The sequence below is a fragment of the Acartia tonsa genome, chromosome 2, assembly GCF_053477335.1.
Source record: "Acartia tonsa isolate MP-2025a chromosome 2, ASM5347733v1, whole genome shotgun sequence".
Lineage (NCBI taxonomy): Eukaryota > Metazoa > Arthropoda > Copepoda > Calanoida > Acartiidae > Acartia > Acartia tonsa.
This window is the reverse complement of record NC_137261.1, coordinates 39,214,807-39,238,986: the sequence shown is the minus strand read 5'-3', so window position 1 is coordinate 39,238,986 and position 24,180 is coordinate 39,214,807. Positions and strand designations below refer to the sequence as shown.

Here is a 24,180-nt window from a genome sequence, read left to right as displayed (position 1 = left end):
TTATCTTTTGATATTTGGAAAGTCATTTCTAGAACAATTAGGCGCATTGTGTCTCAAGCACACTAACTGCAACTTATAATCTGTTCTTTCATTTAGGGGAGCAGGTTATTAAACGAATTTCTATGTATGTTGACATCATTGTTTTATATTATACAAGTTACAAGTTAATCTTTTTATTTTCAGAATAATGATTAATGAAATATAAATGAGCCATCCCTATTAGAGCTTCATCTTTGCTGAGCAGTAAAATTCTTAGCCTTGTGGACATGCTATTCATCATGCCAATGCAAACGTAATTGTAGTTTTTTGTCTCATCGGAGTATTTTCAGAGAGCGAAAAAGGCCAATAGTTGTGTACAGTTTTATAATAATTTTGACCCGACTAGATTTGAACGAGGGTGCTTTTACATTTTTATCAATCTGTCACAGAATAAGGTGCAACAAAGCGAAATAAATTTGAAAAAATATACGGGAGCAGACAAAAAAGATCGTCTTTACTTCGAAGTGTTATCCCCAAAAATCACAGAAAAGTCAGCTGAAATTACGAAATATTTTTTCGAATTAATTAAATTATTGAAATAAGTTGTTGGTTATACATCTTTAGACTAAAAAGTAAAAAGTATTTCCAATAAGAAAAAAGTTTCAAAAAGGGAAAAAATGTCACCTTTGATTTTAACTGATAACTTTATGAAAAGGTGCAGGGTAACAATGGTTATTTTTCTATTTTAAGGTTCATATAACGGCTAAGCTGAAAAGTTAAGGACCTGGCAGCTTTTTAATATTATCAAAATTATCTAAATTCATTGGATTTTCTATGAGGGGAAAAATGTTTATGTGTAATTTGTCCATTATCTTACTCTAAATAGCGTAGAGTGTACACTTCTTTATTTACAAAAAGAATTACGACTTGAGAAATTGGTCGGTCTGCTGCTAAATATTAATCAAGAGCGGAAATTAAACAAAAATGACTCATTTCGTATGAGAATGCTTATCTTTAACTTAGATTTTGTAGTTTTAAAAGTGAATCTTATTTATATTAAGGGTCGATCTGTCTGTTCATAACTGTTAGCTTATATTGTTCATTAAGGGATGTTAAATGTGTCGATCCTATGGATTTCATGCATTCTCTGCATGCATAATAATTCATAGAACAATTTAGAAAGCGTGGCAACTCTATAATCAATACTAAGAAGTCCGTAACTTCATTTTGTAATACTGTATATTGCCTTTTTTTTATACAATTCTATATATGATGTACTTAATCATCCGGCTTATATTTACATGATTGTTGAAATATTGATTCCTAGTACCATTAAGTAGGTATAATCATTATATATTATATATATTATAATCGTAGCGTCTCAATAATATATATCGAAATTTTTATGTATGAAATATAGCAATAAAAAACGACTTTTTGCTTTTTTATTTCTATTTTAATTACGTTTTACTCGCATTTTGGACGATGTCATAGGACAAACGCAGGAATCCTAAACGTCGTGCGACGGAGTGAACAAACGCAGGAGTGGACACTTAACCTAACCTAATTTAGACCATCTTATAGGTTTTTAAAATGCCTAACCCCTTATTTGTATATTCATATCTTACCTAACTTAATCTGTTTAGAAATACTTAATTAAATTATTATTTTAAAACTCCTGCGTTTGGCCTACTCCGACGTTTGGGACTCCTGCGTTTGTCCTGGAACCTTATTTACATGAATTTTAACATTCCAAAAAATAATGTATTAATTAGGGTTGGCAATCCGAATCCGGCCCAATTTTTAGCAAATTTTGGAATCCAGAATCCGAATCCGGAATCCGATTTTTAATAGTGGAATCGGATTTTTAATTGTTAGGCTAAAATTAGCGTCTTGTGTTTTTTCTTTCAACTACCCCTCTTTGAAGGCAAAGATCATCCCCCTCCCCCCCAAATCTCCCAAAATACACCACCAAGAAATAGGAGAAAAGCTACTGTGAAAATATGAAAAAAATGCAGATTTAGGTAGATTTTTCCCAGTACCAGGTAAAATTTAATTCCCTTATTTATTTTTAAAAAGTCTATTAAGATATTGCTAGAATCCGGAATCCGTTAAAAAATAATAATCCGGGATCCGCGGAGAATCCGTTTTATTTTTTGACGGATTCTTGTAAGAATCCGAATACGGTCCAAAAATTAGACTTATTGCCAACCCTAGTAGGTATTTATGCTGAATTTATATATTTTCAGATTGTATATTATATAAACATGAATTAAAACTTATTTATTTAAAACAATAAAATTATAAAAAAAATGAGCTTCAATTATGATAGAAATAAACAAGTACCTAGAGAGACTACATGTGATATATGCAACAAATCATTCTCAAACCATTCTAACCTAAAGAAACACAAGAAAAGTCATTTTACACAAGGAAAATCAAATTAAGTACCAAATGAAAGACGTGCAATGGGATTTGCTAGGGGGTTGTAAACCTTGGGAGAGGGAGAGTAAAAAGAGTTAAAGAGACCTTAATTTCGAATTTAATTAAGGGGGGTGTCACCATCTAAGTATAACTATAACTTTTTAAATTGCTATTTACGGCTAAAGTATAAACGTATGTTTAATTTTAATCGGAAAAAATTGCTTAATCGGATTTTAAAAATCTTAAATAGGTATTAATTTGAAAAATTGAATAAAAATCAGAGAAAACTAAAGCAATCAAATGTGAAATCTGCGATGTTGGAGTAAGAGATAATTATCAATTGAAGCTACACATGAGAAAACACAGTAATGAAAGAAATTTTAAAGTAGGATTTATTTCTTGAATTGCTAATATTAGTTTTAAAGATCAGCAGAAGATAATTAACATTTACCTAATCGTTTCTAAACTACCTACGCAAAAATACATTTGTATTTATGTTTTTTAACTGTAAGTTAATTATATATATTAAAAAAACATTGATGAAAGCTAAAAATTTAAAAATTCTTCATTTTCTTTTTTCATACCTAATATAGCAATGTCATGCAATTTTTGTATGTTATTTCATCATTTAGCTGATTTTAACTTTGTTTTAGTGTGAAGTTTGCTTGTTTTCATTCACAAGAGAAAGTGATCTGAATCGACACAAAGAAACCTGTCTTGGCATAATCAAAAATCACTGCTCGTCATGTTCTACGGTTTTTAAAAATAAATCCTCGTATAACGAACATGTTCTTTGGGATGATAAATGTGGAAGACTGGCTAATATGAAACCGGAAGGTAAGTATATCAAGATTTTTGAGCGACACATTCCTACATTGAGGGTGTACTTTGTGTATTATATGATTTTTTTTATCTTTTTAAAACAGTGTAGAAAGATTTCTGTAATAATAAGGAATAAACTTGAAAGATGTTTTTTATCTTAATTTATTAGTTAAATCACTTAAATATATTTTTTTTAGGAAACTTTGAACCTGACAATTTGATCCGAGTAAAAGCAGATTCTGATTTAGATTGGGTTGGATTCCTTCCTAAAGATTCACAGGAAAATATTGGTGCGAAAAAATCTTCGTTCGGGTGAATTGAGATTTCTTATTTCCAGACTGTCTACAGTTTCAATGCCCAACTTATGCGAATTTTGGCGGTTTCTCTTATATCTTATTCTTGAGAAAAAAAACTTATTTTTGGCGCTAATTTTAGTTTAGGTTAAGTAAAGGTTAGAAGAGCCTCATGGGGTTAGAGCTCCCTACGAGGCTTTAGTTTCAACAATGATTGATAATAATCACCAATTTTAACTTGTGATACAAGGATGGAGAATATATAGATTCATCATTGATATCTGAACTAAGTTCCAAAAGAAATTTGAACACAGCCCAAGAAGACAACAATACCATGAAATATAAAAGATCTAAACGAAAGTTTGGGTGTGGAATATGTGAAGGGTGCATAAAGTAAGAGTTAGGTTATTTACAAATACCGCTGCATCTATTCTATAATAACAGTAAGTCCGTCCCTGTATTTGCTTTAAGGCTAAATCTTAAGCAAATAATATAAGTACCTAATATTGTCAAACTTGATCAAACACACAGCTCTAAAAACCCTTGCAGGAGAAGTGTTTCATATTTAATAAGATGAATAAAGTTAAAGTGCTTTAATTTGTCTTAAGAGCTATGCAGTTACTTGGATGCATGTTTTTAAATTCTGCACTTATATTTTCTATTATTTCAGTTAAATGTTCCTTTTAAACTTCTCATATTTTTTTAGAGAGCCCTGTAAAGAATGCCCATCATGCAAAAGAACCAACAAAGAAAAGGTACAATTTTGTACTCGAAGAAAATGTTTACATCCAGTCCATTATTACTCACACATGAAAGAAACGAAATCAGCATTACCCAAACCTAATAATGAAACTAGACCAGTGAGAAATGATAATATGTTTGTGCATCAAAGCAGTGAAAATCTTTCAGATCTAGTAGAAGATATTTTACCTGAGAATTTGAACTTATTTGACAGCCTTGGGTTTGAATTAAACTCTGATATGATTGTCATGAATGAGGATGTCGTTTCTTAATTTGTTAAAGAAAGTTACAGAAATTATTGTTGATTTTCAGACAAAATGGAAGAAAACAAAAATGAACCTGGACCGTCTAAAAGCCAAGGTATTTCATCCTGTCTTTTAATCAAGAAAAATCGATCTTTCGCCCCTATAGGTATGTAATAACAAAAAACCCTAAAAAAATTTTTTACCCTTTCAGTTTTAATACTTAAATTGAAAATGGAGGGTCAACCTCTCCCACCCAGCTTTACCTAAAGTTTTTTCAGGGAAGCTCCATGTATATTATATAATATATATATATATATATATTTGGTGATTTTTTTAACCCATACTCTTCCACCAAAGGCCAGGAATGAATCCATTAGTATTAGCTAAAGTTGAGAACATTACTTTAATTCGTTACCAGCCTATTATAAATAAGCAAAGCATTATAAGGACCCTCCTACACAATTTCTAGTGGAAAAATATCAAATCTTAATAAACCTTCACTTGTATAGAATCCAAACCTACAATAGAAGAAGATAATGACAGTGACGCAGAAAAGAACTCCACTCATTCAAGGTGTTTATTACCTTAATTAGCGTATTTATCTTTCAATGAATAATCTTTGATTTAAAGGGGTAGTTGCACGAAATGCATATGAACATGAATTTAGTGAACCACATATTTTTTCCTGTTTAATGGTTTAAACTGTTTTATAGGGCATATGTTTGAAAGAATTTCAATTTTCTACCACGTAGTTTTAAAACTACTAAGACTGAAATCGTGACTTTTACCTAAACAAACGGAGCTGGATCTGTATATTCTGCAAAATTGATCCTGCTAAAAGGGGGGGGGGGGGGGGGTAAAAAATTAAATTTATGTGGTTAGGGGGAAACAAATGTAAAAATGAAGAAAACTGAAAACATTTTTTCCATTTTTCTCTTCGCTTTGGTTTATAAAACTGAAAGGATATGCAAGAGGGGGGATAATATGAATACAAATTCTGTAAATATTTTTCTATTTTTTCCCTTTCCTTGCTGGAAAAAAACAGGAGGGTAAAAAAAAGAAAAAAATTTGGAGCAGGGGAAAAAATGAATCTTTTGCAGAATATACACCCCTGTAAAGAAATTAGCCATTTTTAGAGCTTAGATATAAAATTCAAGAAGGACAACAAGTTCCTGTTACCTATTAAAAAAGAAATCAGATTTTTTTCCCATTTACTTATGCCATAGATTTTTAGATTTAAAAAATCCCAATAATAACCCCCTCCCCCCCCCCCCCCAACTTTAACTCGAGCGAATTCAATAGTGGCCTACCCAGGCAAGAAGAACATGGTATGGAAACTATTAATATTTGCAACGATACAACATAATTACGTTTAGAATTAGTACGAATCCTTATAATAAAGTAACAGGATGTTTGTTTGTCTGTTTGTTCCGAAGGATCTCGCTAACCACCGAACCGATATGGTTTTCCTTTACAGGGTAGCTTCTCATAGGTCCTGGGAAGTTTTATATCTATTTTTGTGGAGGGTACCACCATCCTCCCACGAGAAATTGTCCCTAGAAAAAAATACCCCTTGCTAGTACTACATATAGAGTATATTATTCTGTTAATATATTTACTTTCTTGGGTTTGAATTTATCCAAAGGTGTATAGGTATCTTGTTTAGTGACGAGGAAGAGAGTGACCCAACAAGCGGATTCTCAATGGAGCAAATAAGAAAATGGCTCCAAGAAAAATTACATGTGGGCTCTGTAAGTTTTCCCGTATTTTTTTGTGAAACTAGGAAATGAGTAGGTACCTACTTACCTTGCATTTTTGAAGCATTTATGAGATTTTAACACATGAATGATCTTATTAGTAAAATTGACAATACTTTTTTTGGCATTGGTTGACTCTCCTGTTTTTTTTTCTCTGTGATAAATTGTCATCGCTAATTCATATCTAAGCTTATTATTTCGTACTCAAACAAATTAGGAAGAAGAACTTTTTATAGCTTTGATTTTCTTTATTTCGATGCTATTTGCTTATTTTTTTTATATAAGTACAAATAATTATATGTATTTCAGTATGGCTCCGAAACCGATTAATATCCGCTGATTAAGAACCAGTTCTTGGCCACACTGAAAAATTATATATCGCAGCATATTATGGATGGACATTTCCCACGAATAATATGATAAAAATGATAATACCTATTAATCCAAGTTTTGTTGGCCAACAAAACTTGGATTAGTCTTTTCATTTTTTCATATATTATCCGCGGAAAGTTTTCTAAAATACGATTCAATAAATAACTAGGTATTATAATGCCATAACATATTGCTTTGTTTTAGTGTGTTCAGTCCGACAGTGACCAACGACATCCGCTCATATTAAATGAGTTCACCATGGACGGAGTTGTCGAATATATCAAGGAATTTTTTCATAAAACTGACACTGTATAAGCATAAGGATGTAAAACCCAGACATCTACCTGGTTTCAGTGGTAGGGTACCGTTTTCGTATGCTAGCAAATGGCTTTTTGCTCTTTTGTAGCGACTGGCTGTGTTAATATATCCGACGCTATTGGCCCAAAGTCGGTAAAAGGTCCCCACCCCGTTAACAATCATACATTTAAACCGTACCCCCTCTATTCTTTTAATTTAATCACTGAACTTTTTTTCGATAAGGAAATATTTTTTGTATAAGTGTTTATAACTTAGAATTCATCACATAAAAGTGAATTCATTTACAGGATTTGATTTTGTCCTTTAGTTACTCTAGTTTAACATGATATTTTAAATATAAAGATTTATTTCTAAACATTCCACTGTTTGGTTTGTTATGAATTTATCTTATTTGTGCAGGAGGGACGGGCAAAAAATATCATAACAATGGCAGGAGCTGGCATTTCTACGTCTGCTGGTATTCCAGATTTCAGGTAAGCTTTTGTTAACGTCAGTTAAATCTTTAGAGATGGATTTGAATTTCTGTACATATGTATGAAAATTATATTGTTTATTTGGTAGGTATAATGTTTTTTCTTTTCTTAAAAGGCAAACTGTTTTTAAAAAATAGCAGCAGCCAACGGCAAAAGTTTAGCAGCAAGCCAATTTTTGGCCTTATTAGGAATACCATTAATAAAATATTTAGAAGTTTTGGTTTTGTAATTTAATGAAGTGCAAAGAAAAAAAAAGCATTGCCATATTAAGGTTAGATTAGGAAAATGAGTTAACTAACTATTACATAACCAGATATGGAGCTGTATTTTTACTATCCTTTCCCATAGCCCATAGCCTTTAGGGGCGTATTTACTTTTAAAAAAATCCCACAATTATCGGCCACTCGGGGCTTACAAAATGATATTAATCTTAAAATCTTAGAAATGTAATGAAACAATTACAGGGTGACCACTATGTACGTTATGTTCAATATGTTCATATTGAACACCACGTTTAGGTTTTTTGGTACGTTTTTGTTCGTTATTGATTTTTGTGTACAATATGAACATTTTAGCATACGTTATTGTACGTTTTTGAAATTACAGTAAATTTTATTTTGATGTCTAAACTTGAATAAATTTTAGAAATTGGACCATAAACACCAAAGATATGGAGAAAAATGTGATAAATACAAAAAAATAGCCTATAACCTGCCAAAAAGCGGTCCAACCGACATTGATGTTATATAGTTAATTTCAGCCTTTTATCTTTTATAGGAGCCGAGAAAATCACGTTTCCCCCAAACTAAGACATACGGACAGACGGACATTTCAAATTATAAAGTAGCTTCGCTACTAAAAATTGATATAATGTATACTACTTTCTATAAATACTAGCGGCTTTGCCCCAAGAGGTATTGGGAAGTCCCCCAATAGTAATTTGTAAGAAAAAGCAAGAAAAAATTGAGTGGGAGACTTTTCACTGGTGTGTTATTTATTTTTGTTTACAAAAAGAAAAAAAATTTCGTTGGGTTTTTTTGTGAGGGGGGGAGGGGCCTTCCCCCAGATAATTAGCTTTAAACCACCACAAGGACCAATCAATAGGTATATTCCTTGAAGAGTAGATCCTAATCAGTACATCGTACACCGAGATCTTAAGCTTCAGACAGACGGAAAGACATCATTCTACTTTGTATTATAAATATACTAGCGGCTTCGCCCCTAGCCTCTAGGGGCTTCGCCCTATATAGTTATGGGAAGTCAACCCTCCTTAATAGAAATATTAAAAAAAAATATTCTTTGTTTAATTACTCTGTGGTAAAATTAAACCCAGGTTGTGCGCTTTATGCACAAAAATTTTAATTTGTACAAATTAAACCCAGGTTGTTTGCCGTATACACAAAAATTTCAATTCGTAAAAATTAAACCTAGGTTGTTCGCATACACAAAAATTAAAATTGAAAAAAAAATATTTTTATTTTTTTTGTCGGGGGGGGGGGGGTGGATTCATGGGGGCTTCGCCCCATGTTGCAGTGGGGTTCCCCCACCCCAATTACTGGTTTTTGTTTACAAAAATTTTAAAAAATTAAAAATTTTGGAAGTGGGGATTTTTCTTATTTTTGGGGGGGTTGGGGTGTCCCACCCCCCAAGAAAATAGCTTAAAACCACCAAAGGACCAGTAGGTATATTCCCAGAAGGGTAGAGCCCAATTTGATCAGCAGTTACTGAGATTTTACAAAAAAAGTAAAAAAAAAATTTTTGGGGGGTTGGGTTTTTTTTATTTTTGGGGGGGTTGGGGGTGTCCCACCCCCCAAGAAAATAGCCTAAAACCACCACAGGACCAGTAGGTATATTCCCTGAAGAGTAGAATCCAATCGGTTCAGTGGTTACCGAGATCTTAAGGGACAGACAGACAGACGGACAGACAGACGGACAGACGGACAGACATCAAGCTACTTTGTATTATAGATGTATATGTTTTATGGTACGTTATTGTACGTTATTTTTTCAAAAAATGTACGTTATTGTGTTCATTGTAATTTTATTGTAGTACGTTATTTTCAATATTGATATAAAAAAGGCGGTGGTCGCCCTGCAATTATAGAAATTCTCCTACATGGAAGATTGGATGGAATTAATGCTTTTTATCAATAGGAGCCCTACCTCTGGCATTTACGCAAACCTTGGCAAATTCAATCTTCCAAACCCTATGGCCATATTTGATATCAGGTTATTTTAATATTTCCAGCGTGGCCACATTTTTCAGTATACTGAAAATATTCAGTATTCTTCAGTATTTGGAAATTGGGGGTTCAGTATTTTCAGTAAATACTGAATATTCAGTATTTGAAAATTTTATTCAGTATTTTTCAGTTTTTGGAAATTTTCATGATTCAGTATTTTCATTATTTCTTAAATTCCAAAAAATTTTGCATAAATAAGATGTTTTTTCAAGTAGTTGATGTCAGATTTTTTTCGGCGCTTCGCGCCTCACTTTACTTTCCTTTAAATTACCCTATAACTTTGTACATTAATTTTGTTTTTTTTTATGGTAATCATAGACGTCCAAGGGGGGGGGGGTAAAGGGGCGATTATCCCCCCAAAAGCGAATTACCCCCCCCCCCCCCAAAAAAAAAGCTTGGACGTCTATGATGGTAATATACATTTTTTTAATTTCATCTCAAATATAAATTTTTTTGATATTTGAGATGCTTTTATACAGTTTTTTTTCAGATATTTTTTTTGTCTATTAATAGAATGAATAATCTAAGGTGAGTACTTTGCATGATTATTGAAGGTAAAGTTTTTAGCATGCTCTTAACTCAACTAAAAAGTATTTAAGTTTTGTAATCATTTAAAATATTTATCAGTCATTTTCTGCTTAATTGGTGCAAGAAAATCTAAGAGGCAAAATTAAAAGATCTTTAAAATATCCCCCTAATAATAAAGCTATGATTCATATATGAAATTTTGAAATGAGGAATCATATAAAAAAATACTTATTCAGTATTTGTATTTTTTGTTCAGTATTTCAGTATTTTTTCTTATTTTAGGATTCAGTATTTTCAGTATTTTTTCTTCAGTATCAGTATTTTTTTGGTTGTGGCCACACTGTATTTCAAACTCTTTTTATAGCTTACATATTTTGAAAAGTACAAGTTTGCCGACAAGTATATGGCGTAGAGACAAACAACAATAACAAATTATAAGGACTTATCAAAAATTAATCGAAAAATTTATATACGAGCGATAAATGAAATCAAATAAAATACTGAAGATAAAATTACTTTAACCTTTACGTTGTTTTTGGTTTTTGAGAATTAAGTATTTGAACTCTCGAAAGTCTGTCTATCTATAATTATAAACAACAACTGTGCAGTCATTAAACTTACATACGGGCTCACCCCGATATAAATTAAGTTTCTAGACTACTAAAAACATATTTTCAGATATGTTATAACCCTTAGTTTAAAAAAAGTTTTTCATTTTTGATAAATGTATCGATTTTTCAGATACTTTGAAGAAAATCCGAAGCCATTTTTTGTTCTAGCGAAGGAGCTGTACCCTAAAAGTTTCAACCCAACGCCTTGCCATTATTTTATCAAATTGTTACATGATAAAGGACTACTGCTCAGACATTACACACAGAATATTGATACGTTAGGTAGGTTTAACTATTTCTTTTGTCATTAATAGGTAGGGAGGTACTACCTTTTGTGTATATTTTCAGTCGAGCCATAATAACTTTTCAAGTTTAATATCAGTGTTATAAGCTCTGCGTGGAGTTCAAAACCACGTTAGGCTTTCATGGGAAAAGTTTGTTTGGTGTGTCCTTTAAGTTTAAGGAAATTTGCCAGTATTTTTTGTATATATACTTTTTTATTTAGGTACCTACCCACTTTTTAATATCTACCTTTTTGTAAAAAAAGCTTATAGTTTCTCTTTTTCCATTTTTATATTTTTTAATGCATTCTCGTCATTTGTCCTATACACCTTGGGAACTCCTAAATAGTAGTCTTTGAAAAGCTTGTTTGTCTGTATCTCAACCCTTTTTATTTTGTACTGTTCAGAGCGAGTAGCAGGGTTGCCGGCTAACAAACTTGTTGAAGCTCATGGCTCATTTCACACTGGTACATGCCTTAAATGCAAAAAGGTAAATTTTTTTAGGGATCATATTAAATGTTTTTTATAACTACTCTAAAACAAAGGCTCAAGAGAATTGTGCGAGTCTATAAATTTTTACCTTTCAAGGAAGCCTTAAAATTTCTTTGGCCTAGTCAACTCGCATTTTGACTTTTCACTATTCTTCTGAAACATATTTTTTACTCGGTAATAAGCACAAAATTAAGCTCTTAGTTTCATAAATATTTCTTTATATATATTTGGCATTGATTTATGACTTGAGATTTTACTATTTCTTAGGTTTCTTATTTGTGGCTTGAATTACAGGTTAAAACCTACAAAAAATAGTTAGTAATTTAAATAAAGATTTTAAATTAAAAATGGTCTCAAAATATTTTCTCAAAAACAAGGATGACAACATCCATAAGTAGCAAAATACAAAATTTAATTCCCAGATCCTTTACAATAATCATTATTTAGACAAATTGGCTTGTATCAATACAAATAATAATTATATGATTAAACTACTTACATTTTGCTCCTAGGCAGAATATTTGGCCTAAGGACTTCCTCTGCTTGTAGAGGGAATATCTGGATGGTCACCAGGGACTAGTCCACCATGGTTATCGCTTGAGTAATCACGCTCATCCTCACACTCTGTCCCTTCAGAAGCATCTTCTTCAGAGTCTATAGAAGTATCAACAGACACCTCAAATATGTCTGAACCAGTATCATCAGGGTTAGGGAATGGACCCAAAGCATCCAACCTGGACTTGAGCCTCTGAGCCTCACTCAACTCAGTATCACGCCGCTTGGACAGGCTGGCCACCTTCAACTCCAGGATTCGAACCTGCAGGGACTCAATACAGTTGGCCAGAGTTCTAACCTCTGCATGTAACAACTCGAAGTGGATCAAACTGTCACACACTCCCCTTTCCTCCGTGCGGCAGGTCAATAAACGCTCCCGGCACTCATGCAGATTCTTGAACCTCTCGGAGAAAAACTTGTCACTCAACCCAAACAGCAATGTGTTCTTGTGACCAGTCAAAAGCTCCTGAGCAGCCTGCAGATCTTTACCCAGGGTTTCAGCCACCTTATACTGGGCAAAATAATAGCGTGCTAATACTTCACACCGCCGTTTCCACCAGGTCTCAGTCTTCCCGCGTTCAACATTAAACCTCTGCTTTCTGGCAACTCTAGCCTCCACAGCAGCTTCCTCCTGTTCCCTGAGGACACCTGGCAACACTCTCAGCTCAGCCTCTAAACGCTGTCTCTCAGCAGTCAGTCTCCCTTTCTCCGCCGTCTGTCCGTTGACTTTCTTGTTGATTTTCTCAACAGAAGCTGACAACTGAGCAGGAGTAGGATCTCCTTCTACATCAGACGCATCAACAACTTGTACCTCGCTGTCAGCATCATCATTATCGGCAGAACTATCCACACTTCTCTCTACAACTCTCCTCTCTCCCTCATAGATAACTTCATCATCTTCCCCAGGGGCATCTCGGTTCCCTACCTCACCAAGGCGGGCTGCCTGCACATCTGGGATCTCATCACCAGAGTATCGCCTCCTGGGGGAATGGTCAGCTCGTCTCTTACTCATTAACTAAAAGAAAGGTATTGTTCATATTTAACTTGTATATGTTTAGCTTCCCCTTCTTTACTTGACCAGAGACAACCAGGGAGAAAGTTTTCAATAATTTCATATTAATAGTAAGACATTTATATTCAAGACATATCTTTTTAAATAAATAAACAACATACCTCTAATTAACTGCTTATTACAATGGTGCAAGTTAATTTTAGGTCATTTACTATTAGGATCTGGAAATAAAATGCCAACATTAATAATCATGAATTATATAAAAAGGTGTTATGACCACATCTGGCCTTACATAAATAGTATAAAATAGGTGTATAAAATCTGTACAATAATGGTTTGGATAAAATAGGCCTTTAATCCACTTAAAATATCTCAATAAAGACCTTTCTCTCAAATATAGCTTTGGACCTTTAGCTACTTAATTAAATGCATAACTGCTCACTAAACTGGCACAGATCCAAGCAAATGAACATAAATTAAGTCACATATTATAATAGCAGCCTTCTTCTTTGAAGGAGCATCCACTTTAACTTCATAGTTTGGAAACAATCTTCAAGCTTTGATCTTGCATGTTTCCTCTTTATGGTTGAGATAGTCTTGGGTGGTCTATCCCTCCAGGTATCATCATCTGGCTGGTTCATATCAACAGATTCTAAATTAAGATCTGATTACTACAAGAATAAGTATTTTATGTGTAAATTAAGTTCAATAACAAAGATTGGTTTAAAAAATTACTAAGCTTCTAAATGATAGGTAGTTTTTGCAGGGGTGTATATTCTACATGGGGGGGGGGTAGATATACCACACTTTTCTGGGATCTTGCTGCGTCAAGTATCAACTGTTGGGAATATCAAAGGATGACTCCATGCAAAATTTGAGCCGGATCCGGCCAAAACCGGCCGTGAATTTTATGAAAAACCGGTTTTTTCCGGTTTTTAGGGGGTATCTGTAAATCGATTCAACTGGAGCAAAACCGGTTAGAGGTACAAAAAATTTTACTTCACATGAAATTTAGCCAATGCAATTGCCTACAAAATTGTACTTCATCATCAACTTGATTGGACAACTCTTTCCCCTCCTAAATGTCCATTAAAACCTCGGAAACGGCAAAAATCGCCAAAAATCACGCCTTCGGCGGCAAATAACGGCTAAACGGTCAGCCGGAGGCGAATGAAACATAAATAAAGAAATGTCTGCCTCAAAAATTTGTTCAACATTAAAGAGATGCTTGAAGTCTCTAAAACGACTCCTTCCCCTCCTTTAAGGGGAAAAACTGAAAAAACGTGATTTTCAAAAGTATGCCCACTTCGTGGGTGTGGGGGGCACTGAACCCGTTACCCCAGGGTCACCAAATATAAAGTCTAGGCGGCCCACAATGCTGAATTTTCACCAAGTGAAAGTCTTGTGTCATTATCTCTTATGAGAAAAAAGTTATTAATTAATTAAAATTTCAAATTGTGATTTTTTGATGGATTTCTTTGATGAAATGACAGGCTGGTCAATTTTTAGGCCATTTTTTGCGGTTTTTGGGCCGTCACGCCCAAACGGTTTGAGATAATCTCACGGGACCTTTTGCCCAACCTAAGTCTGGTTATTTGTGAGGTCTAGGGAAAAAAACAGACTTACACAAAAGATTATAATTATAATCTTTACACAGAAAAATGGCACGAGGTGAGGGTTTGAGGGGGCAAAATGAGCCGACCAGTGATTTTTGACGGCACGCAGCGACGTCGTGCTTCATCCAATCCGGGATTTTTTTTTTCTTAGACCTTACAAATAACCAGGCTTAGGTCGGGCAAAAGGTCCCATGAGATTATCTCAAACCGTTTGGGCGTGGCGGGCCGAAAACAGCAAAAAATGGCCTAAAAATTGACCAGCCTGTCATTTCATCAAAGAAATCCATCAAAAAATCACAATTTGAAATTTTAATTAATTAATAACTTTTTTCTCATAAGAGATAATGACACAAGACTTTCACTTGGTGAAAATTCAGCATTGTGGGCCGCCTAGACTTTATATTTGGTGACCCTGGGGTGACGGGTTCAGTGCCCCCCACACCCACGAAGTGGGCATACTTTTGAAAATCACGTTTTTTCAGTTTTTCCCCTTAAAGGAGGGGAAGGAGTCGTTTTAGAGACTTCAAGCATCTCTTTGATGTTGAACAACTTTTTGAGGCAGACATTTCTTTATTTATGTTTCATTCGCCTCCGGCTGACCGTTTAGCCGTTATTTGCCGCCGAAGGCGTGATTTTTGGCGATTTTTGCCGTTTCCGAGGTTTTAATGGACATTTAGGAGGGGAAAGAGTTGTCCAATCAAGTTGATGATGAAGTACAATTTTGTAGGCAATTGCATTGGCTAAATTTCATGTGAAGTAAAATTTTTTGTACCTCTAACCGGTTTTGCTCCAGTTGAATCGATTTACAGATACCCCCTAAAAACCGGAAAAAACCGGTTTTTCATAAAATTCACGGCCGGTTTTGGCCGGATCCGGCTCAAATTTTGCATGGAGTCATCCTTTGATATTCCCAACAGTTGATACTTGACGCAGCAAGATCCCAGAAAAGTGTGGTATATCTAGGGGGGGGGGGGGGGAATAAAAAATAAGTGGTTGGTGGGAAAAAAAAATGTAAAAATTAAGGAAACTAAGAACATTTTTTCCATTTCCCCACCTCCTTGGTGAAAAAAACTAAAAAAATGTGTGGTAGAAGAGATAAAATAAATAAAATATAGAGTTCTTTAAATATTTTTCCATTTTCCCCCCTACTTGGTGAGAAAAAACAAGGAGGGGGGGGGGGGGGGGGAAATAATAAAAAAATTTGTCGCCGGGGAAAAAAAATCAATCTTGTGCAGAATATACACCCCTGAGTTTTTGTTATGTTAATTTATATGTAATTTGATTGTTTTTATCTATATTATTGTATAAGAATTTTAAACAATAACAAACTAATAAATAACATTTCTTTTATAAAAAAGATAAAAGTGTTCATATTAGAAAACATAAGGGTACATGAATTTATACTCTATGGTTTTTAAAATCTGTAAATGATTGACGCAGATACATTGGGATTGATATACCGTAGGTATAAAGCAGGTACACAACTTGTTTAGTTACAAGTTTACTTAGATCATGCAAAGAAAACGAAGTAGTGGGTTTGTCGCATTTTACAGTAGCTTTTCTCCTTTTTCTAGTCCCTTTAGGGCAATCAATAACAATTACCTAACCTAAAATAACCTATCAAAAGCTGCTGTAAAAATACGACGAAACCCGCTAGGTACCTTGTTTTCTTTCCATGATACGTTTATTTTTTTTATTTAGGAGTACACACAAGAATGGATGAAGACAGAAATATTTTCAGACAAAGTTCCTCAGTGTACATCCTGTGATGGTGGGGTAGTCAAACCAAACATTATTTTCTTTGGGGAAAATCTTCCAGGTAAGATTTCATTAAGCCTGAAGTTCGTGTTCTACTGCAGTTTCTTTACAAATCCCAGAGCTGTGAGAAGAAAATCGTGTTTTTACTTTTAATTTAAAGTGGTTATTTTAAGTTTTTTTTTTGGGGGTGGGGGGGATTTTTTTTTAGGGATAGTCGGAGTTACCCTCCGCCGAAATAGTTATAAAAAAACTTAACTTAAAACATTTGTTTTTAAAATTAGGAAGATTTTTCAACTGTGTAAGAGAAGATTTTAGCAAATGTGACCTTCTCATCATCATGGGCACTAGCTTACAAGTCCAGGTAATAATATATATTGAAGTATGGCTCCGAATCTGATTAATTTCTTTGAATTAAAACCAGTTTTGGCAATATTATAATTTGGTTTTGCTTCTATAACTAATTTTCCACGAAAAATAAAATATAAATTATATGATTATTGCCTATTTAGTTAGCTCATTCCTTCGACCTTTTAAGGCCAATAAAACTGGAATTATTCCTATAGTTTAACATTATACTATTCGTGGTTAACTGTAATCCTTTAATACGTTGCAAAAAACTATTCAAAAGAGGAAAGCTGTTCAGCTTTTCAGGGAATTTACCATGTAGGAAATACCATTATTTTTTATTGTTTTATCAGAGGTCGAGGCACAAATTTTCTAGTTGCTGTGATAAAAGAATACCTCCTGGTTATTATATTCTATGAAACACTTTTGCAGCCATTTGCATCATTGGTGGAACGAGTGTCTGATGACTGTCCTCGTGTTCTGATCAACCGAGACAAAGCTGGAGGTGGTCTGGCTACTCTTTCAAATATTCTGGGACTAGGGGGCGGCGGCCCTGGACTTCTGTATGATAAGAAAGGTAAAACAAATATTTTGATAGGAGCACATACTCTATAATTAGGATTTGTGCCATACGTCCGCCTATGACACCTTAGATGGCTATTAAAAAGCCCCACTTTGCTTTACATTGCTCCCCGTACATTAGTTTTAGTTATAGTAATAGTGTTATAAATAGATTGTTCGTTGCCTAAATAAAACAACTACAAACAAACTTATTAAAATAGATATAATATTCAAATTCTTTGGGGTCACTCAATAAAAAACCTTTAGACACAAATATGCAATGAAATGTTAAATTTCTTTTAGGAAATTACAGGGACGTGTTTCTCCAAGGGTACACAGATGATTTATCCATAGAAATAGTTGAAAAACTTGGATGGACAGAAGACCATCAGAAAATTTCACAAGTCAAGTATGAACCCTAAACTTTTAGTTTTATTGTTATCAAATCCTTTAAAGGGGTAGTTGCACGAATTAAACTTGAATTTAGTGAACTGCATATTTTTGCCTGTTCAATTGTTTAAACTACATTTATATAGCATACATTTGAATGAATTTAAATTTTTTACAATGTAGTTTTAAAAAAACACATCTTGACAATAGCATTCTTGTGATATATAAAGGTAACTAATTTATATAGCTGGCTTATTTTCACAAAAACAGCATGACGACTAAGAGAGGGGTAGGTTTCTGGTAAAATCCGTAAAGGTGTGTGTGTTAGGGCTTAAAAATAGTATATTTCTTATTGAAAAGAACTATAGACAAAAAATTGTTTTAAAAAGTTAACATAAATTTTTATCGTTCTACTACTGTTTTTTACTTATAACACATAACCTTTACGGATTTTACCAGAAACCTACCCCTCTCTAATGATTTTTGTTATTTATTTTAAAATTTTATATGTTTGAAGGTATACTTGAAATCAGTTTTCTGAAATGCACTTCCTGCAACTATCCCTTTAATATTATTGGCGTTTTTCTTAGTTCCTATTAGAATTTTTATGTATTATTCTACATATACTTTTACAAAGAAGCTAGATTATCTGTGATTAACCCTAACCAGTTTTCTGTGAAAAAAACCTATTTATACAAAAATTTGCATTGCATTACATTAATTTGATTTATTGAATTCTGAATCTGCATGACCTTTTCAATGCAATTGAATTTACTACCTTAAGGATTGGTTTTATGAAGAACTTATCAAAGTAAACTTGTTCAGGATTTTAAATAAGGAATCTTTTCTTTTCTTATTATGATTGTGCAGGAATTCCTATGGGATATAAATTAAATGTAAAATTAATTTTCTCAAAAGTTTGATTTCTTTGGATTTTTTGGTTGCCAGTAATAAAATATATGCATGTTATTGCGCTAGAACGCATTGATTTAGTTAAGATTGGGATTTTTAAACTAATTTTGCAATAATGAACTATGCGTAGTAACCCTGTGCTACACACCTAATAGTTTAGTTTATTTACTAAATTTAGTTTTTAATAAAATTCTTGTCAGTTATAAACAAAAAATTTTTCTTACCTATTAAATGTTAAATGAATTTGCAGACAACAATGTCAGATGATGAATGTGATTATATGTCGGATGATTTCCTTGCAAAATTAACACAGGTAGACGAATATTGATTACCTCATAAGGGTGGGATTCTCCTTCGATTTTTAAGTGATCATCTAGAGAATCCAGAGTATCATCCGCTTGTAACACCCAAGGATATTAGATTAGGTAACATCCAACAGACAAACAATCTTTTGATTGTATGACTTTTGTCTGAGAAGGCCTAACTGTGCATGATAATGAGTTTGCGCCTGTTTATGGGCCAAGGCATCCCACCCTGCCCTAACTATTTATGTCGCAGCAGTAGGAACCATTTACTTCTCTAGTTATGACGCGGCGTCGGGCCAAGATTAAAACCGACCACCTTCCCGACGACCAGCGGATGCGATGCTTGTTGATCCACGGTCGCGGGTCAGATAAATATTGATTTGGGAGACATATTTTGTCCTAATTCTACCTGAATAAAATGACGATTATGTCCAGTTGAAGCGAAACTGTTTGAAATTATACGATCAACCATTGAGAGTCAGAGAATGGAGAATGGGAAAACAAAAAGTTAAAAAAATGGAGGGGAAAAGTAAAAGGAAGAGAACTCTAGAATGGGCCTTCGAAATTTGCCTTCAATCCAAGCCCAAGCTTGAGAACACACATGTAATACATATGAATATAAAAAAATATGATGAAATTTTGGAAACATTAAAAGTTGCGGTATTGTTTTAACTAGAAATATTGCTCATGTTCAATTGATAATCTTAGTTTTCTGGTAAAAAATCATTTTTAAAAATTGAAATTCCTGAAGCATAAGGCTAAACTCGACTCATTTTTATATTATTATAGCATCGTGTTTTTAGACAGAAGATAAAAGACCTGGACTTAAAAGAACCCATACATCTCAAAGGAAAGAAAACTTCAAGGATTCGTTGCTAATTTATATGAATTTTATAAATTTGTGTAGAAATTTAAGTTATTATTAACAAAGATTTATCCCGTGATCACATTTAACGCTTTAGCTCTCTTGGGATTTAAATTATTAAGACATGTGGAAAATACACATTAGGGTGGGCCCATTTCCCCCTTTTTTTTTTAGATTTTACTGTTATCATAAGTTGCGGAAGTCATATATATGTATGATAAGCCCCATTCAAGTTTTAAAATTGACTTGGCTCTTATGGCGCGCGGGGGTATAAAAAGTGCCCACCCCCTTATAAAACAAAAAATTTAAATTCCTTCAAACACAGGCATGTTGCATATCAAAATGACCGCATTAAAATGCTGATTACGAATCTGAAAACCGTTATGAAAAATATTGCTCCTAGTTCGAATAAGATCTCATAAAGTACCTAAAAACAGCTGATTTAGTCAAAAATGTTCATTTTGGTAGGTTATTTGAAAATCATTTCAGACTGAATCAATATTTTTCAAAACGATTTTCAGATCTGTAATCAGCATTTCATTGCGGTCATTTTGATATGTAACATGCCTGTGTTTGAAGGAATTTTCAATTTTTGGTTTTATAAGGGGGTGGGCACATTTTACACCCCTCGCGCGCCCATTGTTTTTGGATTAAAAAACCTCTTTCAAGTTTCACAGGGTTTTATATTAGCCCAGTAACCCTTGCCAATGTCTACTAATGTGAAATTCCAAAATCGACCCACCCTAATACACATGTAGCATTTCCCAGGGAGGGAGAAGACATTGGACTGTTTATTACGCTAGTTCCCACAGTTTTACGACAACGCTTTTGTATTGGCTTAACAACTTTGGGGACTTTATTGAATTTTGATTGGTTAGTTTATTCAGTTGAGTATTCAAACGTTTCAAACACTAATTGTAATCTACAGAAGGGGTAATTTTGTGTGCCAGCATTAGGGATGTATTGTACATTTATTTATGGGCCATTGTCTTATCCCTTTATATCCATGCGTATTTCCCCATGTCTGTTATGTCTCGGGTTGTTCCTTAATTGTAAAGACATTACACTCTCTATTTTGCACCGTGCTTTTCTCAATAAGTTTTTTCAATCATTGGCCAAAAATAAGTTTTCTTAAATGACAGAGAACACGAAAAATGGAAAAAGAGAGAACAAATTCTGGAGGAGCAAAGAATGAATAAAAGAATTAAGAAATCTATGAAGGAAATTGAACAGGATAAAAGAGAAACAGGACTTCAGACTTCTATTGATAGCAGTAATAAGGTAAAAGTAGGCAATACAAATATATAATGATATAACAGAACATACCAAATTGGATTTCAGTTTTCCAGGTCTCTTTTTCCAGACGAAAAAACACCGTTCTTAAAAGTTTCAGAGTTATTACCCTTTAGTTAAAGTAATACACTAATAACCTTTATCTACTTTAGTATGATTAAACCGTGCCATTATAATGGTTTAAAACGAAGAGAAAATCTTCTAGACAATGTCAGATTGTAAATTAAATTTTTCTCAGGGTTTTGCATTGTTAGCCAAAATGGGATACAAACCTGGAACTAGTCTGGGAAAAGACAATACTGGCAGAACAGAACCTGTACCTATTACTGTAAAAGGTAATAAATATATTTTTTTAAAACCATTTATATTAAAAGCACCAATTTAATTTTATCTTCATAAGCGTGCCGAAGGGAGATGTAGACAACACCCACCTTTGTATTGAAATTGGGGACTCGGGAGGCCTGCTTTTTCATTCTCTGGAAGTTTCCCTTCCTCTGGTGCAAGCCACTGCATATGTTAAAGTTTTTTTTTTCGAAGTTTAGGCTTCTTAAATTAAACAACATAAATCTAAAATCTTCTAAAAGTTTTATTGTTAGTTTGTCTTCCTGTTGAAAATAAGTTGTTATAACACAAGCACTATCCTATCATATGAAGTAGTAAGGTTTTTTTCTGAAGCTTATGATCTTAATAACTATAGAACTGATTAGGTTCTCTATTTCAGGTAAGCTTCATTTAGGTCCTTTGATAGTTTTAAGCTATTTTATTTCATGTTGTGGGATGGTTTTTTAGGTTTTTTTCTCTCCCCTTTAAATACAGCGCCACTAGATACTAGGAGCATAGCCTCTAGTACTGTATAAATGCAAAAAGTTTTAAAGTTTTTTACGTGCCTTAAAATGTAAAAATTCAGCTGGTAGAGGTGGACTTGGTCGAGACGAAGCAGTAAGAAGATTTAAGGAAAGAAAACAAAAGATCTTAGAGGAACGTGCCAAAAAGCTTGTAGCTGACTTTGATCCAAATGCGTTTAGGTAGGAATTAATGTTAAAAATATGTATACATAATATATATATTATACCTACATCGATAAATAAAAAGGAAAGATTATGAAGAATGAATGTTAAAAATGAAATTATCCATTTAAATTCTTGTACACATAAAATAAAGGTGTAAAAAGCTGGAATCTTAAGAGATTAGACAATAGACGAAATTTTTTTTTTATATTTTGTTCAATGGACGACATACGTAATATTCTTGTTTATTTGTAAATATCAGGGCACAAATGAGGGAGAAACACATGTCAAAGCGGTTAGAATCTGATTTGTGGAAGGCACAGAAATCTTGCAGGCAGCTAGATCTGGGCAAAGAATACTCAGAACCCATGGAATTCTGGTTCTGGCCCAAGGAGAAAGAGAAAAAGGTAGTTTATTTAAAGGACCGAAGGTTACTCTAAAAGTTTTGTGTTTAAGTTAGGGTGGATGGAGAGGGTGTTAGTGTTCTGTAGAAACTTTTGGGGAAACCATCGGTGTATTATTTCTGTGTACCTCTATTAAGTTGTTGGATGATGATTACAGCATTAAACTAGTTGTATTTATGTCTTTGTACCTCTATTAAGTTGTTGGATGATGATTACAGTGAACTAGTTGATGAAGAAGAAGAAGAGGAGGAAGAGATTGCCTACAGTGTAGAAGAACAGCTGACAATGGTGCTAGATTATCTTAGAACTGAGCATCTCTATTGTATCTTCTGTGCTATTAGGTAGGTGTTAACAATACCTCTTGTGCAGGAGCTGTGATTCAGCAAATTAATTCCATTTGAAATTGCTGAAAATTTGGTTATCTATGTGATGTTATGATGGCCTAAAACTTGTTTTGAGTTGTAACTAAAGGGAAGTGGATAAGAAGGAAGTGGGCTGTGGAGAAATTTTCACATATAATTGTTTGTCAGAATCCAGGTCCCTTGTCCCTGCTCTTGTGGAAATTATTCAAGGGTTTATATTTACAGTCCCGTGTATCGTCTAGAATCTAGATACCCAATAACTTAGAACTGTCTCTCTAAATTCCTAATTTATACAAGTTTTAAATTATGAAATTCCATTCTTGTTGAAGATTTGTACCCGTTGCTTTTCACTTTTTAAACCAATTCACTTTTCTTTTATTGCCTTTTCGACATTTGTTTGGCCCTTGGGATCGCAATAAAATGGTCTCCATAAAGATTGTGTAACACAAAAGGCAGTATTTTTTCGAAAACTAATCTTGTTCATGTCTCCTTTTTTTTTAGTTTTGAGAGTATGGATGACATGGGGCAAAGTTGTCCAGGTCCAACAAGAGAATCTCATGATGATGATTAGTCTGCTTTAGTAAATTGTTATTGTTTGTTGACCTTACTTTTCTTTTACACTCTTTGAATTTTCTGACTGGCGCGGTCTACCCACAACGAAATTAATTTGGAAAAAAACAAGAATTTCAGCTGTCGTTGGGGGCCAACACTTAACGACCTCTCCTTTGCCCCCTAAATATTATTTTAGATTTATTTCGCTCGTTGGTTATACCTTATACTTGGGTTTATCAGTAACTTAGGTACTTTATAACTCGCAAGTTAATCACAAATTAAAGTACAAATAAAGTAAAATCTAAAATTAGTTTTTCTAGGATAAATGAATAATCTTTCAATAATTAAAGCTTTATTTTTGAAAAAGTATAAAAGTAAATGTTTTGGCTTTTAAAAAACTAAAGCTTTTGTCAAGTTTTTACCTATTATTCTTGGATACTTTTATTTTTCGATAGATAATGATAACAAAATTCTAATTATTATGAAATAATTCACTATGATACGTTTAACCACATTCATGCATTCTTAGTACTTTTAGATATGTTTTATAATGTGGTATTATTTATTTAAAAGAGAAATCACAGTTTCACAACAAATGAAAATACATACAGAACATTGTAAAACTCATTGTATTCTTTCAGATAGAAAATGATTAAATAAACAG

General features: G+C 33.4%; 4 protein-coding genes across 4 annotated transcripts; 3 read left to right on the top strand and 1 right to left on the bottom strand.

Annotated features, from left to right (window-relative positions):
* The first annotated feature begins 925 nt into the window (after positions 1-925).
* Positions 926-4,577, top strand: LOC145311783 (uncharacterized). Its single transcript, XM_080150772.1, has 6 exons — positions 926-2,412; positions 2,685-2,788; positions 3,057-3,240; positions 3,423-3,507; positions 3,771-3,911; positions 4,225-4,577. Exons 1-6 carry the CDS (start codon positions 2,292-2,294, stop codon positions 4,529-4,531), a joined length of 942 nt encoding a protein of 313 aa, XP_080006898.1. The 5' UTR covers positions 926-2,291; the 3' UTR covers positions 4,532-4,577.
* Positions 4,488-18,109, top strand: Sirt2 (Sirtuin 2). Its single transcript, XM_080150770.1, has 12 exons — positions 4,488-4,619; positions 5,014-5,077; positions 6,171-6,255; positions 6,838-6,920; positions 7,353-7,424; positions 9,579-9,653; positions 10,937-11,088; positions 11,495-11,577; positions 16,464-16,581; positions 16,802-16,881; positions 17,298-17,442; positions 17,730-18,109. Exons 1-12 carry the CDS (start codon positions 4,577-4,579, stop codon positions 17,846-17,848), a joined length of 1,119 nt encoding a protein of 372 aa, XP_080006896.1. The 5' UTR covers positions 4,488-4,576; the 3' UTR covers positions 17,849-18,109.
* On the bottom strand, positions 11,731-13,823 carry LOC145311782 (uncharacterized). The gene is made up of 3 exons (XM_080150771.1): positions 13,308-13,823; positions 12,079-13,149; positions 11,731-11,881 (listed from the first exon to the last, which is right to left on the bottom strand). The coding sequence occupies exon 2, from the start codon at positions 13,144-13,146 to the stop codon at positions 12,106-12,108; it is 1,041 nt and encodes a 346-aa protein (XP_080006897.1). The 5' UTR covers positions 13,147-13,149; positions 13,308-13,823; the 3' UTR covers positions 11,731-11,881; positions 12,079-12,105.
* A 252-nt stretch (positions 18,110-18,361) lies between the features above and the next one.
* On the top strand, positions 18,362-24,165 carry LOC145311784 (G patch domain-containing protein 11). Its single transcript, XM_080150773.1, has 8 exons — positions 18,362-19,041; positions 19,837-19,883; positions 21,041-21,179; positions 21,430-21,526; positions 22,099-22,216; positions 22,461-22,605; positions 22,801-22,943; positions 23,466-24,165. The coding sequence occupies exons 1-8, from the start codon at positions 18,967-18,969 to the stop codon at positions 23,533-23,535; spliced, it is 834 nt and encodes a 277-aa protein (XP_080006899.1). The 5' UTR covers positions 18,362-18,966; the 3' UTR covers positions 23,536-24,165.
* The last annotated feature ends 15 nt before the right edge of the window (positions 24,166-24,180 follow it).